General features: G+C 56.6%; 2 protein-coding genes across 6 annotated transcripts; both read left to right on the top strand.

Moving 5' to 3' along the window:
* Positions 1–2,400: 2,400 nt before the first annotated feature.
* On the top strand, positions 2,401–8,341 carry TMEM8A (transmembrane protein 8A). 4 transcript variants are annotated; one of them, XM_023521462.1, is made up of 12 exons: positions 2,401–3,093; positions 3,177–3,369; positions 3,606–3,733; positions 3,937–4,205; positions 4,283–4,614; positions 4,977–5,067; positions 5,162–5,285; positions 5,718–5,854; positions 6,432–6,610; positions 6,745–6,825; positions 7,500–7,616; positions 7,924–8,341. In XM_023521462.1, exons 1-12 carry the CDS (start codon positions 3,068–3,070, stop codon positions 8,218–8,220), a joined length of 1,974 nt encoding a protein of 657 aa, XP_023377230.1. In that variant the 5' UTR covers positions 2,401–3,067; the 3' UTR covers positions 8,221–8,341. The 4 variants fall into 4 exon arrangements, with proteins under 4 accessions (XP_023377230.1, XP_023377231.1, XP_023377228.1 ...); XM_023521460.1 differs by having other exon boundaries at positions 2,408–3,093; positions 6,679–6,825; XM_023521461.1 differs by having other exon boundaries at positions 2,414–3,093; positions 4,283–4,602; positions 6,679–6,825.
* Positions 8,342–9,653: 1,312 nt separating this feature from the next.
* Positions 9,654–13,887, top strand: MRPL28 (mitochondrial ribosomal protein L28). Of its 2 annotated transcripts, none has more exons than XM_011376748.2 (6): positions 9,654–9,735; positions 9,897–10,194; positions 11,002–11,154; positions 11,501–11,635; positions 11,727–11,813; positions 12,516–13,887. In XM_011376748.2, exons 2-6 carry the CDS (start codon positions 9,907–9,909, stop codon positions 12,621–12,623), a joined length of 771 nt encoding a protein of 256 aa, XP_011375050.1. In that variant the 5' UTR covers positions 9,654–9,735; positions 9,897–9,906; the 3' UTR covers positions 12,624–13,887. The 2 variants fall into 2 exon arrangements, with proteins under 2 accessions (XP_011375050.1, XP_011375051.1); XM_011376749.1 differs by having other exon boundaries at positions 9,730–9,782.
* Positions 13,888–16,851: the final 2,964 nt, after the last annotated feature.

The following is a 16,851-nucleotide window of genomic DNA, read 5'->3' as shown; positions in this document are numbered from 1 at the left end:
CCCAGAGCCGGGTTCAGCCAGACGGGTCCCTTAGAGCGCGCCTTTCCTTCTCTCGTCCTCCTAACGCGTTCAGGTCGTGGAGGTGGAAGAGTCCACGGGGACTCAGCTAGGGCTCCGGCTGCCAGGCCCACTAAAAAGGAAAGATTGGGCAGTGGGATTCCCAGGACCCTATCTGGCCTGGGAGAGGGGCAGATTTGAGGGAAAGTTGCATAGATCCTGGAATAGGGGCCTAGGTTGTCATGTCTCCACCCCTCCCACACTAACTACCACCCCTAGTGCAGTCACTTTCAACAGCTGGCTTTACTTTTTGGGGAGACTCCCAGATGACCCTGAGGAGCCTGATAGGCCAGGGTAGTTCTGAGGAAATGGGTACTTCAGTGGTGTGAAACTTACTGCTCTCTCTTTGCATTTCTGCTCCTCGAGAGTCCCCACTGATCGTGACCCAAGGAGATGTCTAGACTAGTAGGTGCTGCCTATCAGGGTTCTCTCTGGGGCTGGGACACTTCCAGGTGTTGGGTAAGCTCCCCTGATACCTATGACCTGGGACTTCCAGGAGGCCGTGTGGCCAGGCTGGCAGGGCTGCAAGGGCCCAGATGAGCAGTTAGGCAGCTCATCTAACATACTCTGGGACTTGTGTTCCTCCATTCCCTGCTTCCAGCCCCTCCTCCTCTGAAATCTTGCTCCTCCAAACTCCGGTTTCTTTGAGGACCGTGTCTTTGGTTTCTGAACTTGAAGTGCAAGGTAGTTTCTCTGAAATGGCTTCTGATTAAGTTGTTCCATTAGATACTGCCACATTTATTTTCTCTTTTTTTCCACCCTAAAGTTTGGGGCTGGTTTAGGGGGTCACTGTTTAGGGGATTATGGCGATGGGAAATGTGGCACAGCTCCTTACCTCCCAGGCCTGCTGAGGGGCAGGCAGAAGTGTAGTCCTGGCTTCTGAGATCTGTGGGTGGGCAGGGTCTTTGCATCAAATGCCCTTCCTAGTTTGGAGGGTGTGAGACAGGGCGTCCTCACTGAAGTTCCCGGAACAGACTCAGAGACTTTCTTTGTCCTCCTCCCAAATCTGTGTCCTTGGAGTGGGGTTTGGGGTAGGGTGGGGGTGTATGAGGCCCTTGCTCCCTGATGTTAGAAATGCGACTTCCACATCCAGCTCAGACCAATTTGCTAATGGCCTTGTATGTTTACCAAGATAATGATGTGGGCATCTTGGGCAGGGAGGTAGGCCTACTGAGCTAAGGGGGTGGTGCTGGAGGGGGTGTGTGACCCTGACAGTAGGGAACCACTGGGTCTTAGGGTGACTTTGAGCAGGTCTCTTATCTCTTGTGTGCCTGATAAAACTTCACAGCTACCAGCTGGATCCCAGGTGCTGTTAGGCTGGTACTCTAGGGTTGGCGGGGCAAGGTCTTTCCCATCTCAGGTCAGGGGACTGCACACTGCAAGACGGCTTCCCCTGTCAGGCACCCGTCCAGAAACTGGGGGCCCAGCTTTATGACCTTCTCTAAGGCCCATGGTGCTGAGGTAGAGGTGAGAGGCTCTCCTGCCTCACTTACCAGCACTTAGGTTTTCGGGCCCTTGTCATGTTATCCTAGGGGCTACAGCAGCCTCAGTAGAAAAGTTTGTGTTAGTTCAGTGGCTCCTAGCCTCCTAGCACTCAGGCCACAGGCTAGTGGGTGGGACCTGGTGGCCAGCAAATATCTGGAAATCCTGGCGTACATCCTACACGGATCCTACTTCTGCCTAGCCCCCCATGCTGGGCTCCTCCAAAGCTCAGAGCTTTCTTAGTGGGTTATCTTTCTCAAGGTTCCTCCATGGGAGGGTCAGGAGGCTGGCAGGAGAGCCAGATGCTCGCCTGGCTCCCTTACCTGTTCACCTGGCTCACACTGCTAGGGTAGTGTGAATTGGCCACTTTCCCAGAGGGAGACACCCAGCTTGGAGGACAGAAAGGCAGCATACTGCTGTGTCCACATGTATTTCTTCTAGAATTACTTTAATATTCATTAACTTTGGTGGGAGGGGCACCCAAAGGAAGGTGCTAGTCACCTCAGTCAAATCACAAGGAAGCTGGGGCCCAGAGAAGGGAAAGGACACCCAAGGTCACAGGGGACACGAGGCCTGAGCTGATGCTGGGCCAGGCTTCCTGCCATCCAGCCCAGGCACCTTGTGGCCGGACCCCAGGGCCAGTCAGCTACCTACAGGATGGCAGAGAGCACCCAGGGCATGCTGTTCTGTGGGAGCCCCAATAGGGAGAGTCCTGGGTAGGCACCCTCACCCACCCAATCATCCACAGATGATTACACTGTGGGACCTGGACACAAGCTCTCATGGAGATTGTGCCCCAGTCAGTGCACACTCCAGGAGGGGCCTGAGAACCACTGAAGGGACTGGGGTATGGGGGAGCCCGAGGTGGGGCCATGGGAAGTCTGTCTGCCTTGGGTCCTGCCTTGTCTTTGTGCCACTCTGCATGGGCACGTACCTATGAGAGCATGGGGGCCAGCTATCCACTGGTCACCCCAGCTGACCAGGCTTCCAGCCTGGGGTCCCCTTCCCTCCCAGGTCTCTGCTTGCCACCTCTCTGGGTGAGGAGAGACTCAGGCTCCAGTGTGGCTATGTCTCAAGTCATCGTGGGCCTGGGCAGGCAGCCAGCTTTCAGACCTGAACCCCCTTGCCTGTTAAGTGGGACCAGTTCCCAGAGACAAATGCCAGGGGCTGGAGGCTGACAGTGACCTTTGCCAAGGTCAAAGTTGGAATGCCAGGCATCCTAGGGGCTTTCAACCTGCCTACTCTGGTTTCCCTCTCCTTTCTCTCTGGAGCCATACTAGGGCAGAAGGGCCTCTGAATTTCTCTGTCTGTCCCTTACCTGAAGGTGGGTGCCTCAGAGCACCCCTGGCCTGGCTGACAGTGCCTTTTCCCTGCAGACATCAGGCTGGTGTCAGAGCAATTCTCACAGTCCCCGCAGAAGCTGTCTTTCTATAGCTGGTATGGCAGCGCCAGACTCTTCCACTTCCGAGTGCCTCCAGACACCGTGCTGCTGCACTGGCTGCTGCAAGTGTCCCGGAGCGGCGGTCCCATGTGCAGCAATGTGGAGATCACTGTGTAGGTGCCGACCCACCCGCCCGCCTGCTGGAGCCCGGCCCAGGGCACACCTCTGATGCCTGCCCTGCTATCCCTGACTTCAGGTACTTCCGCTATGGCGCCCCTCCGGTCATCAACCCATTAGGCACCAGCTTCCCTGCCAACACCTCCGTGCAGCCCTCCTTCCTTGTCAAGATGCTGCAGAGCAATGCTTCCATCAACATCTCCCACCCAGCACCTGGGGACTGGTTTGTGGCTGCTCACCTGCCCCCCTCATCCCAGAAGATTGAGATGAAGGTGAGGGGTCTGCCCTCCAGGGATGGGCAGGGGTAGGACACTAATGTGCAGGAATGGCCAGTTCCTGTTGTTCACCTCCTCACAGCAGACCTTCTCTAGATTCTGCTACAGCCCTGTCCAGCCCGCATCTCTGGTCCGGGCCCCTTTACCCGCTGCCGGGCCTGGGGTCTCTGGTCCTGCCCCGCCCCCTGCCTATGCCTCTGCATTCCCTCCCCCACCTCTCATTCTCTCCTTAGGGCTTTGTTCCCACCTGTGCCTACATCTTCCAGCCTGACATGCTGGTTATGCGGGTGGTTGAGGTCTCCATCCTGGAACCCAATGTGCCCCTTCCACAGACCCTCCTCTCCCATCCCAGCTACCTCAAGTGAGTAGGGGGCCTTGGAGGAGGCCTAGTCTCCAGGTTTGGTGGAGTGGGTGGTACCACTATCCTCACTGTGTGGGCAAGAAAGGCGGGGCCTAGGTCTTAGGGTTGTGCTGGGAAGTGGGACCACTACTCTGAGTGTGAGCAGCAAGGGGAGGTTATTAGAAGCCATAGAGCCCAAGCCTGGTCATCCCCCTTGGTTGCAGAATCTTCGTCCCTGAGTACACCCAGGAGCTGCGGCTGGAGTTGCAGGGCTGTGCTTCCAACGGGAGCCTGGGCTGCCCTGTGCGCCTCACTGTGGGCTCAGCCACCCTGCCTAGCAACTTTCAGAAGGTGCTCACCTGTACCAGCCCCACCTGGGCGTGCCACCTGCTGCTGCCCTCACCACCCTGGGACCGGTGGTTGCAAGTGACGGCCAAGAGCCTGGCAGGGCCCCATGTGTCAGTGGCTTTCAGCGCTGTAGCTACTCTCACAGGTGGGCTGCATGGGGAGGGCAAGGTAGGGGTGGCTCTGCCCTCTCACTTCCTCTAGCTGAACCCCTTGTCCTGACAGCCTGCAGGCCATGGATTGTGAACTTCCAGCATCTTCTGCAGAGCAGCCCGAACCAGAGCTGCAATGCCTCCACTAGTCTGCTGCCCCCAAGCCCTGGCTACCAGGACCTGGGCAGGAGCAGCAGGGTGGGTGGTGGCCCTTTCTGCCTTGTGAACTACCAGGTCATGCGGGAAGATATGGATGTGATGTCTGTGCACTTCAGGCCCGTGGACAGGGTCTCAGTGCTGGTGCACTCAGGCATGCCTTCGGTGATGCGGCTGTACCTCAACACAGGCATGGACAGTGGGGGCTCCCTCACCATCTCCCTGTGGGCCAACAAGGTACCTTTGTCTGTGAGTACCTCATGGCCAGCTCAGCTCAGGGCTCAGACCTGCCCAGGCTGAGCGATGATGTTCAGGCCTTCCTGCACTTTTATTATGGACATTGGGTTAGGGTGGCCTTTCAGGCAACAGAGTGACCCCAACAGGCATTGGGCCAGAATAGAGGTACCATTTACAGAAAGGGCGACCTGTTTTACAGGGCATCAGGACTGTGCCCAGGGAAATAAGATTGTGGGTGGGATCAGAGGCTGGGTGTTCCCAGGTCTGGAGGGAAAGGGTCCAGGGTGGGCCTTGGGCCAGTGGGAGCCACAGAGAACAGTGCCCAGCACCAGACTGGGAACTTAGGGCTGACACTGTACGGCTACCCCTTCCAGAGTATGATTTCCAACCACACCTTGGTAATGGTCTGCGTGAATGCTGCCTCACCCTTTCTCCGCTTCAACGCTTCCCTCAACTGCACCACAGGTATGGGCAGGCAGCTTCTGGCAAAGCAACCCTGGCCAGCCCCTCTGGCCACTTCTGACCTTCCTGAGCACCATGCCTTCCTGCTTCCCTACAGCCTTCTTTCAGGGCTACTCCCTATCTCTGAGCACCTCATCTCTCAAGGCCAAACTCATCATCCCCTACCCAGAGACAGACAACTGGTACCTCTCCCTGCAGCTTGTGTGCCCTCAGAGTCCTGAGTAAGTAAACTTAGGGACTGGGGTGGGCGCCACCCAGAGATACCAGCTGGGGTAGGTGGCTGAATCACTGCATTCAGGACCATGGATGGGGCTGCCTACATCTGAGTTTGGGAGTGACACAGAGTCAGTTGCCTTCCTGGAGTTATGAAGGGGTCCCCTTTTCTAGTTGGCCGCCCCTCTCTAGGTAGCCCTCGGAACCAGGACCCAGGAGGGGGATGAGTCCAGGACATAGCCCTTACAGACTAGGATACAGGGTGGGATGAGGGTGGAGGGGCACCTTGTCTTCTGCAGAGCTCATGGCTGCTGTCCTACAGGGCTCAGAGCTTGGGTACCCAAATTCTGGGTTCATGTGTCTAAGAGCCTGATGAAAGCACTAGTGGGGACCAGCCAGCAAACCTCAGCAACCAGCTTCCTATGGCCCCTTCCTCGCAGGGAGTGTGAGAAGACCAAGGTTCTTGTAGAGACCACCTTGTACCTGGTGCCCTGCTTGGACGACTGTGGACCCTATGGCCAGTGCATCCTGCTGCGCAGACATGGCTACCTGTATGCGGGCTGCAGCTGCAAGGCAGGTGAGGGCCAGGCCTAGGTGCCTCTGGACACTTCTGCCCTTTGCTTCCTGGCCCTGCGACTTCCTCTGGGAGCCCATCCCAGTTTTGCCAAGGCTAGAGAGCACCCCTACGGAGCAAGGGCAAATGCTTCCTCCCCACTCCTGTCACACATCCCCAATCTCCTATGCAAGTACGGAGAGGCACCCCCACAGATGGTACTGCCTCCTGATCTTGGCCTCCCCTGCCTACACATGTCCCATTCCTATCCCACATGTGCCCACATGAGTACCACCTCTGCGCACACCTCCACATCTATACACATCTGTCCCATACCTACCCGTACCTACCCCGCACCTGTCCCACATCTCTTCTATACCTGCCTCATGCCTGCCCCATGGCTGTTTGCCCCTGCCCCCATTGGCCTATACCTACCCACATGCCTCACACCTGCCCACACCTGTCTCAGCTTGCTCTTGGGTGAGAAAGGAGCTTTTCTGCAGGGCCCTGGGTGAGGGGTAGACCCTGAGGTTCAGAAGTGCCCCACAGCCTGGTCTCAGTTGTCCAGCCTCAGCTCTTTTGGCATCACATTGGCCCACAGGCTGGCGTGGGTGGAGCTGCACGGACAACAGCACCGCCCAGAGCACAGCCCAGCAGAGGATGGCCACACTCCTGCTCACCCTCAGCAACCTCCTGTTCCTGGCTCCCATCACCCTCTCTGTGTACCGCTGCCTCCTGGTGGAGGCCTCCGTCTATGCCTACACCATGTTCTTCTCCACGGTAGGCCCACCTGCTCTCGTGGGGATGGTAGGGAGGTCTGGGCCTCTGCTCAACACCCTGCCCCGCAGTTCTATCATGCCTGTGACCAGCCGGGGGAGGCGGTGCTGTGTATCCTCAACTACGACACCCTGCAGTACTGTGACTTCCTGGGTTCTGGAGTGTCCATCTGGGTCACCATCCTCTGCATGGCACGGCTGAAGGCAGCCCTGAAATATGTAAGTGACCTCCTGACACCTGGATCTGGGCTCTGGGGGAGCAGAAGCCCTTGCATATGGCATATTGAGAGGGAGACCTGAAAGGAGGTTTGGCTGCTGCCCTTAGAAATCTCCCATATCTTGTAATAACCAGTCGTTCTCTGGAAGAAGCTTCTGCTAGCTGGAAGGGACTGTGCTTGCTGCTTGGAGGATTCCAGGAAAGGAAGGTGGAGGTCAGGGTTAGGCGATGCCCCTCCCGCACCAACCCATCTTTCTTCCAGGGCTCTCTTCAGGGAGGAGGCTTAGAGTCCCAATCCTAGGTCAGATCTCTCTGAGAAGCCCCCAGCTGTGATCCTTAAGTCCCTGGTGTTGAGGACACTTTGGAGACTTTTCTGTAGCAGCCGGGCCTAGCCAATGGAGACGTGTGCCCCGGTGCTTTGCCTGGCTAAGTAGTACCTCAGAAATTTACCTGTGGATGGATCAGTAACTAGAGGAGGGGTGCTTCCCTCTCTGCCAGCAGAGCAGAACAAAGTGTGCCAGCAGTTCCAAGGGGGCAGGCAGAGGTGCTGAGGGGCAATGGGGGCCAGCAGGATGCCCAGCATGCCCAGGCTTGCTCCTGCTGGATCTTGTTCCATCACAGACAACCCTGGCCTGGGGCTCCTGTGACCCTATGGTCGTCCCTGTATCTTACTCAGGTTCTGCTTCTCCTGGGCACACTAGTGTTTGCCATGTCCTTACAGCTGGATCGCAGGGGTGCTTGGAATATGATGGGGCCTTGCCTCTTTGCCTTTGTGATCATGGTCACCATGTGGGTAAGGAGCTCCATGTGGGTAAGAGAGTGTGGGCTCTCCATAGACTCCCACTCTGGGAAGAGAGAGCCTGGCCCCTCATTCTGGCCATGTTCCTGGTCCTGGGTCTGAGTCCTACATATCTGTTGAGGGCTTCCAGTGGCACCTATAAGGCTCAGGGTGTCTTCATGACAAAGTCTGGGCCTGAAGACCCATCAGGACTCTGTGCCCTTGAGCCCCTCCCCATGGTCCTGCTGCCCAGACCTGGGTGGGCCCCTGGGAGCTGCAGCTGCAGCCCCTGTACCAATGCTCATGTGACGGTTCTTTCCAGGTATACCGCTGTGGGCACCGGCGCCACTGCTACCCCACTTCTTGGCAACGCTGGGTCTTCTATCTCCTGCCTGGCATCTCCATGGCTGCTTTGGCCATTACCATATACACCTCTATGATGACCAGTGACAACTATTACTACACCCACAGCATCTGGCACATGCTGCTTGCGGGGAGTGCAGCATTCCTGCTGCCACCACGTGATAAGCATGTTGAGCCCTGGGCCTGCTCGCAGAAGTTCACCTGCCATTATCAGATCTGCAAGAACCACCGGGAAGAACTGTATACAGTGACATAATGAGGGCAGCTTGGGGACACCTGCAGCTTTGATGACGACCTCTCCAGCCAGGGGCAGGACCAAGGGAGAGGGACCCCTGCCCAGATGGATTTCCAACTGAATAAAATTGCCCTGCACACCCTTTGCTTCCTCCTCCCGAGGAGAGGACCGCACCCCCCAATTCCCTTGTGCCTGCCAGCTGCCGGCTGACTCCATCCCTCTGCAGATCCTAGCGGGTTCTGCAGTGGCTCTTGGGGCCTGGCTGCCTGGAGACCACAGGTACCATTCGGGGGCAGGCTCTGTGTTCTACTGGCCTGGGGACAGTTACAGATATGGAGAAAGAGTCCTCTACTGCCCTGTTCCCCTGTGAGGCTGTGACGTGAGACCTAGGGAAGCAGAGGATGCCTGAGCCTACCTCCCATGGGCCCCTCACTGCCACTGCCCTCCCTGTATCCTGGCTCCCTGACACCATGTGCCTGTGAATGCCAGCTTACCCTCAGACATGGGGATGTGCTCTGCTGATATAGTTGCCGACGGGAGAGGTGACCATGGTTACCAAAGAGCTGATGGGCACTGGAGGATGTAGGGTCCAGCATCCATGAGTGGCATAGAGGTGGCTGGCTTTTGGCTGTTGTGCCCTGCTGCTCCTCTCCCTTTGGCTCTCAGCTTTGGAGGCTCGAGAAGACCTGCCACTGCCAAGCTGTTCTGGGGGTGCTGCTCTGGGGGTGCCAGCAACATAGGAAACACTTTGCCCCTACTGTGTCCCCACCCACCCCCTGGGTTCCTGGGCTCTTGTCTGCAGAGCATCTTCTTGAGTTGCTTCCAGGAGTGGAGGTGAAGGCTGCCACCTTGCCTTGGCCCAAGCATGTGTTTGGAGAGGGGCTGCCGGAGACCTGGCCCAGCCTTTCTCCCTCATCTCGCAATGAGCAGGGCCTTGCCCCTACCTGAGGCAACAGCACAGAGGGCTTCTATCTGTATGAGGAGTGTAGGACAGGGCCATGAGAAGCCCGAGTTGCAGAGGCCCAGAGTTGGCCCTTGGGGCTTCCCTAGAGCCCCCTACTCCCGCCCCCCCTCCTAGTCGCCCTGCTCTTGGCCATTGTAGCATTCTTTGGGCTTATAAAGGGGAAGCATTTGTATGATTTTTGGGGGGGTAAAAAATTTTTAAGACATTGACATATTTTTATGTAGTTTTGATTTCGTTGTGATTGATAGATTTAATATTCTACAGTTATATTTCGTGACAAGAGTTTTTACATTATTTTCTGCGCTCCTTCCTGGAGGAAAGGAGGTAGGGCCCTGGATGACAATCCCCGCCTCCGGCTGCTGCTCGCGGAAAATGGGCCGCACTTGCCGATGGTTCCTAGAGCCGACGCAGTCTTGGTAGGGCATTTTCCACGGTCCCTAAAGACAGAATAGGGGACGGGACGATGGGGTAAACGGACGGGCTTTGCAACCAGTGAGGTGCGAGTGAGGGCAAAGTTCCGTAGCGCGACTTCCGGTTCCGGCGAGGCGCGGAGCTCCTGGAGGTAGTCTCGGGTAAGCGAGGAGTCGGGGTCTGCAGTTGGCGTGTGCGGGCAATCAAGGTTGGGGGCTGAGGCAGCACGAAGGGTCTGGGTCGTGACTGCCACGGGGGTCGGGGTCAGGGGTCAGGAGCTAGTGGGACTGCGGCGTGACAGCGTTCCCTTGCCTCTCGCCAGGCTCGCCGCGATGCCCCTGCACAAGTTCCCGGTCAATCTGTGGAAGCAGCTCAGGCTGCGGGACGGCATCTACTCCCGCCTGCCCCAGCACTACCTGCGCTCCCTGGAGGAAACGAGGACGCCCACTCCCGTGCACTACAGGCCACACGAGGCCAAGTTCAAAATCAACCCCAAAAACGGGCAGCGGGAACGCGTGGAGGATGTGCCCATCCCTGTTCACTACCCTCCGGAGTCCCAGCTGGGGCTCTGGGGCGGTGAGGGCTGGATCCTGGGCCACAGATACGTTAACAACGACAAGGTTGGTCAGCAGGGCAGGCTTCAGGGGGTCTGTCCGGGGCTTTGCTGCTCTGGGCTCCGTGCTGGGCACCAGAGATCCGTGTAATCACAACCCCAGGAGTGATTACAGTCTGGTGGAGACAGTGTCTTCAAAGGAGTATGTTAAGGAGTGAAGAGGCACAGTTCTTGGGAGCTCTATTCCTTGTGAAACCAACAGGGTATCCTTAATGGGGTGGTTCATATGGGGAACGAAAACTGCAGATGGCCCAGATCAAGTGTAAGGATGAAGGAGGAGGCCTGTGTGTTGAGAGGAGGTCGGAGAGGGAGGTCTGTGGTCACCTGTCCGTTTGACTTGCCATAGTTTGCTTCTGTCACTTCTCGGGACACTTATAAGGCTGGCACCACCACCTTCTCATCACACTTTGGAAAACTGTGATACCCATCTGGGTGCAGGTCTCCTGAGTCTGTCCCTGACACTGTGCTGCCTCTGATGGAATACTTGGAGGGACTGCTGAGCCCTCTGGGGAAGGCCTCTCAGGCTAGCATCTCCCTTTGCCTTTGGCCTCTTGGTCACTGGTGTAGAATGTAAACCATGGAGTTGTTATTGTGTCTTGTGTTGTGTCTGAAACACACCAGCAACCTGGGCAAGGTCTGGGAGTACCAGGCTGGCTATGGAGAAACCGACCTCTGGGTAGGCAACCAGATAGATACACGGGTGGGGCCTGGTCCATCTGGCTCCACATCCTGAATCTCAGGAAGGGACCTTGGGTCTCACTCAGGTCTGTCAAGAGAAGCGGGGACACTCACAAGGACTCTCTTGCTCCCTCAGCTCTCGAAGAGGGTGAAGAAGGTATGGAAGCCACAGCTGTTTCAGCGTGAGCTCTATAGTGAGATCCTGGACACGAAGTTCTCCGTGACCGTGACCATGCGCACCTTGGACCTCATCGATGAGGCCTACGGGTTCGACTTCTACATCCTGAAGGCAAGTGTTGTCAGACAGCTAGTCAGAGAGGGCAAGGTAGATCAGCATCCACTAAGGAATGCTGGTCTCTGAGGTGAAGGGTCACCAATGAAATGTGAGTGGGACCATGCCCCTTTCTGGGCAGCCCCTGTTGGGGCCTGCTGCCCACAGGAGAATTTGTTGCTATGGGCGGCTGTGTTGCCCACTAGGGCGCAAGCGAATATAGTCACTTTCTTCCTTGCTCTTGGCTCTTCCCCTGTTCTGGCCTGGAGGCTGCCAGTTGTTTGGGAGGATCTGGGTGGGGCTGGCTGGTGGGGTGGGCTCAGCCCTGCCAGCAGCACCTGACCCATGCGTAGTTTCCTGCTAGACCCCAAAAGAGGACCTGTGCTCTAAGTTTGGGATGGACCTGAAGCGAGGGATGTTGCTACGGCTTGCCCGACGGGACCCCCAGCTGCACCCAGATGACCCTGAGAGAAGGGCAGCCATCTATGACAAGTACAAGGTGAGGGCTTGGGCCTGGACTTCCTGTTCCTCATGGGCCCCACTGGCTGGCTGCCCCAGCCTTACCACATGCCCCATGTCTGCTTGCCCAGGAGTTTATCATCAAGGAAGAGGAGGCCGAGTGGGTTGGTCTGACACTGGACGAGGCTGTGGAGAAGCAGAGGCTTCTGGAGGAGAAGGTGAGCGTGTGTGAGCACCAGCTGCCCTGACTTTTTGGGTGGGCACAGCCGCCAAGCACTGTTAGATAGGGCGGGGAAGTGTGCTGCCTTGCGGGGAGTCTGGATGAGGCGCTACTGAACCAGGCTTGGGGAGGAGTTGCCTCTGTGCACAGCCACCCAATTGGAGCCACAGCCCTGTGGGTTCCACATGGCATGTTCCTTCCCCTCAAGGTCCTGACATTCTCCTGCTCCCTCTGGCCTGCTTCATAGGTTCAGGGACGGAAAGACTCTCAGAGAGACAAGAGCTGGTCTACTTGGCTGCTTAGCATCCTCCAAGGTCTTCCTGGTATTGAGTTAGGGTCTTGTCATGTCTATCCCCCAGGAGGGTATGGAGCCTGTGGTAGCTGCTGAGACAGCGCACCCCCACCTGTGTCACAGTAGCTGGCTGCCCCTGTTCTCTCTGACCATAGGGCCGCAAGGCAGGGAAACTGGGGCAGGTGCCTGATTCCTACGTCCCCAAGAGAAGGCAGTCCCTGTCTCATGGACAGGGTACTACCCTCTGGACTGGGGGCTGAGGAGTGGCAAGCAGCTTCACTTGACCCTGTGCCCAAGCCTTAGGGGCCCAGTCCTCTCATGCCTGATTCCTTTTGGTATTTGGCCAACAGCAGCTAGATTTCTTCCCTCCCCAGAGTGCCTCACTGTGACACCGTCTTGCCCCTGTAGGACCCTGTTCCTCTGTTCAAGGTCTACGTGGAAGAGTTGATTGAGCAGCTTCAGCAAGAGGCACTATCTGAGCCAGCGGTGGTGCAGAAGAGAGCCAGCGGGAAGTGACCGTATAGTGACTGACCTATGCCTGACAGTCAGGCTCAGCATCCTGTGTTGTCCCTTGGCCACCTCCACTTACCCACCCTTTGGCAGTCTGGGGCAATGGCGAGAGCCACTTGTGGTCAGTAAACCATTCTTGTGTGTGCTGGCCATGCAGCTCCTAGGTGCAGTGGGCTTTGTGGAGGCTCTAAGGGATCCCAAGATCCCCAGAGACCTGGGGCCATTTCACTGCCTCTGAGGTCCCCCTCTTCCTGCAGCAGAGGCCCAGCCAAGGCAGGTTCATCACACTGGGGGCAGCACGAGTAAAGTCTGAGCTGGGCTGTGTGTGTGCTATTTTGCTTGGAGGACTGGAGATCTCCTTCGTAGTCCTGTCGCCCTCAGCCCCAGGGACCCTGGATGCAGCTGAGATGGGTGGTGGTCCACAGCTGAGCATGGGAATGAGATTGGTATTGGTGTTTCTTTTCTCTGGGAGAGAATCCTGAGAAATTGAAGGCATTCTGTGATAGGGCAGGACGGTACTTGCCCCTCCCAGTTGTATGTCCCTGCCTATTCTGGAATGTTCTCCTTTGGAAGTGACTGGGAAATGTGCATTCCAGCATGCCCTTTGGGATGGTGAGTATCCCCAACCAATTCAGAGAAGCAGGAATCCTCAGAGGGCACTGCTGGTGGAAGCATCTCACAGGGAAAGCCTTGCATCAGGAGCTGTCAGCATGGCCACACGGACCTGCAACTTGGGCATCCCCTCCTTGGCTGACGTGCACCTGATCCCAGGCCAGGAACTCTGATGTCTTTCTTGCTCTAAGATTAGGGGTGCCTTGGCCCTCTTCTCTAACCCTTATCTGGAAGTTCTGAGCATTGAAACCCATTCAGGCCTTTGGAAGCACAAGGAAGGGTTCCCCTGACTTAGTCTTGGCAACTGGCTAAGGGGTGCCGGGCTCCCCTGAGGGGTGATATGGAGGTGACAACACCTGGGCTATGTTCCTGGTGGTGGAGGCCAAAGGGAGCATGTGGCTGGCCAGTGGGCACAGCTGCAGGAGAGTTCTGGAGATCCAACAGTTCATAAGAGGGTCATCAAGGGTCAGGGCCTGCCTTGGAGTTAGAGCCCTGGGGGGGTGTGCCCCCAAGAACTCTGTTCATAGCTAGGCACAGTGTCACAGCCCCACACTCCTCTGGGAGTGTCTTCATGCTTCTCACACAAGAGTGATTCCCCAAATAATATTCCTACTTTGTGAACAGTTTTCAATTTTTAAAAAAATTTACCAAAAGTTGACGTGCCTAGCCTTCTGCTCCAGTTCTGGTGGGCTAGTAAGGCCCAGCTCAGTTGTTTGAACCACAGCCCTTGACTTTAGCCAGATTGGTGGTGTTCTGGATGGGCCAGCCCTCTCCATATTCCCATGTTCCCATGTTCCTATCACAGTTCCCATGTTCAGCCCTGAACTGAATCAAGCTGATCCCTTTCCCTCCCTTAGCCTAGTACCTGGGTCTCCTGTGTGGTGTGCACCCCAGACATCCTCAGTTCATTGACCTTGGCTCTGTTATCCCTCTCACCTACTCCTTTCCACCCCAATGAAGGCCACAGGTAGAGGGGGGCTCCTGCCAAGACCTGTAGGGGTCCATGTGTCAGATTCCTGGGGTCTCTGAGGGACCTGGGGCTGGCATAGGGCATATAGCTGGAGCGGGATGGGGCTGAATTTGGGCTTTGGTCTCCCTGTCAGCACTGGTAGGCCACAAGAAGAGTGTCTGAGTTCCAGCCTACACTGACTTGGGGGTACAGCTCTGCTTCCCCTAGGGCCTAGGGGTTACCACAACGGTGGCCCAGGATGGCTTCTGGTGCTGCTGACCAGTGGGAGGAGCTTGGCATGGCTTCAGCAGATCACTCACATCCCTATAATCTGAGGCTGGACTGAGGTAGGAGTCTGAGTGAGGCCTTGGCCCCGAGTCTCCAAAACTTGAGCCCTTTTCTGGAGGGAGGCAGCATCAGTTTGTTTCCTCAAATTCTCACAAATATCCTTGACTCAACAAAGGTTAAAAAGCCTTCAGTGAATGACACCTCTCTACCCCAAATAAAACAATAATACAGGTCTGGGACAAGCCACTGGCAGGGTGGATCTGCCATACTGTTCTACCTTTTGGGAGGTGGGGAGGGGGACACATCACACATTGAACCAGGAACTGAGCCATGAGAGCCCATCTGGTCACATGTCCCCAGCTTCCCTGTATTTTTCACCTCCAGGCCCTGGTCAGGTTGCCTGAGCTGCCTTCCTCTTTTCTTACCCACCATCAATCACACCTCTGCCAGTGTCTGTCGATGTGTCCAAGAGCCTCCAGTTCCCCTTGATGAGGCCCTGTAACCCCTCAGGCCCCTGAACTGGAGGGTCATTTGTACTGACTAAGGTCAAACCTGCAGAACCCAGACCTTCCCTTTGTTGGCCCACACGCTTATCCTTGTATCAGCTGGGTCTGACCCTCCCCGGCCCTCTAGGAGCCCTGAGGCAAGCATCCTTGGTCCCTGTGTGTCCCAGGAAGTGGCTAAGCCCATGTGTTCATATCATAACAGAGCCCAAAGCTTCAGTGTCAAGGGCCATGCTTGGGCCGTGGACACAGGGTGGGCCATTACTGTGGCTATGGATTGGGGAGTGGTCCTTTGGGACTGGAGCAATGGAGGCCTCTGACAACACTGTGGTCATTAATACTAGGTGTCCCAATGCCCTGTTGTGTCCACTGTATCATTCTGATGTTTCTGAGCCCCAGGAAGGGTGGGGCCCAGTCCAGGGTTCTGTGCCTAGCTCCTCACCCTGAGGGTGTCACCTGAGTCCTGTTCAAGTGTGCACTGGCTACAAGGTGGCAGGTGTGGAGAGAGCATGTGAGACCTGGGCACCTTTGCCCCTGCCCTGGGTCCCGTAAGTGCTGGGAGCACAAAGGAGCTGCTGTGAGTCCTACCTGCATGCACTGTCTGCCCTTCCCTGAACCTCTGCTTGAACTGTGTCTCTACCTTCACCATCCATTGCAGTTCCCTTGAATGTTCTGTGGCTCCAGACTCCCTCAAACCCCTCTCCCTCCCACCCCTACCAGCAGCCCAAGCTGGAGCTTTGATCCAGACGAACCCCCTTAGCCTCAGCCCTACACCATTTGGCACTCTGCCACAGCACACCAGAGCCCTCCCCAGCATACCCCAAGCCCCAGAATGGAGCTCCAGATCCTGGACCCTTTACCATCCTCAGCTGACCCCAGCCCTATGTTCCCACCCATACCTTACCCCTGGACAAGATCTGTTTTCTGGCGGCATCCCACTCATTCCTATGACTGGGAAGCTTGGGGTGGAGGCAGTGTGAAGTGTGGGAGCAAGTTAAGGTGGTGGCCCAAGAAGCCTCTGTGCCCTTTGGCTCTGGGTTCAGCCTGGCTTGCCTGGAGTCTATTTCCCTGGAGGTACGATCTCTGTTGACCTGTTTTCCAGGCTGCCCCTGGCTCCCAGATCCCTCTGGCCTTGGCAGTGGCTGCTTCAGGAGCCCTTGGACCTCCAGGGGGCCTTCCTCTATCCTGGCCTCTTCTCAGGGGTTTGAGGCTTACACCTGCTCCTTACAGCCCTATAGTTATTCCTTATGCGACCTCCTATTCAGCCGCTGTGGGCTGGACCTGGGCCAGGAAGTGGGATGTGGCCTCCTGGGTTCTCAGGTGGCCTTCATAGAGGCCTTGAGTGGGTGGTACTCATTCCAGGAGCCTTTGGACAGGCTAGGGGCTGTCACAGAAATGAGGTGGAGATGGTTCTGATGCCCTACAGCAACCAGCAGTGATGCTGCATCATGCCTTTGGTGAGAAGCCCTGGTCTTGAGACATCTGGGAAGGGCTTACCAAGGGGCTGATAGTGACAGACCCTGAGGGCCCAGGCCAAGGGAAAAGCAGGTGCAAGGTCATGGGTGTGTGGCCAATTTCCACAGGGTTGGAGAGTGTCTGCTTAGTGGCTGAAGTCCTAGAGTCTTGTGGGTGGAGACACAAGGTCTGTGAGCAGCAGAGCCATACTGGGGCCATTGAAGGCTCTTAAGGGACTGGTGTGAGTGTGTGTTCAACAGACTAACGAGTGCAGAGGAGGGGTAGGCGGGCAGAGACAGACAGAGCTGGCAGACCCTTTCGGGTCCGAGGTGGATCAAGAGCTTGGCTCTCTGTCCACCTAAGGGTGAGGAGTTCCCCCTGCTTTTCCTCCCACTGCCCTCACTCATTATTTTCTCAGTTGACTGGG

This window comes from Pteropus vampyrus, unplaced genomic scaffold (genome assembly GCF_000151845.1).
Source record: "Pteropus vampyrus isolate Shadow unplaced genomic scaffold, Pvam_2.0 Scaffold303, whole genome shotgun sequence".
NCBI classification, from domain to species: domain Eukaryota; kingdom Metazoa; phylum Chordata; class Mammalia; order Chiroptera; family Pteropodidae; genus Pteropus; species Pteropus vampyrus.
Note: the sequence above shows the minus strand (reverse complement) of the source record. Positions and strands in the feature narration are given on the sequence as shown.

Bases quoted from the DNA above. Each gene is read 5' to 3' on its own strand.
- TMEM8A (XM_023521460.1), top strand. From the start codon at position 3,068: ATGTGCAGCAATGTGGAGATCACTGT. The intron at 5,855-6,431 runs GTGAGGGCCAGG...ATTGGCCCACAG, and splicing joins GGGCTGCAGCTGCAAGGCAG to GCTGGCGTGGGTGGAGCTGC. The intron at 7,617-7,923 runs GTAAGGAGCTCC...GGTTCTTTCCAG, and splicing joins TGATCATGGTCACCATGTGG to GTATACCGCTGTGGGCACCG.
- MRPL28 (XM_011376748.2), top strand. From the start codon at position 9,907: ATGCCCCTGCACAAGTTCCCGGTCAATCTGTGGAAGCAGCTCAGGCTG. The intron at 11,155-11,500 runs GCAAGTGTTGTC...GTTTCCTGCTAG, and splicing joins TCGACTTCTACATCCTGAAG to ACCCCAAAAGAGGACCTGTG. The intron at 11,636-11,726 runs GTGAGGGCTTGG...CTGCTTGCCCAG, and splicing joins CCATCTATGACAAGTACAAG to GAGTTTATCATCAAGGAAGA.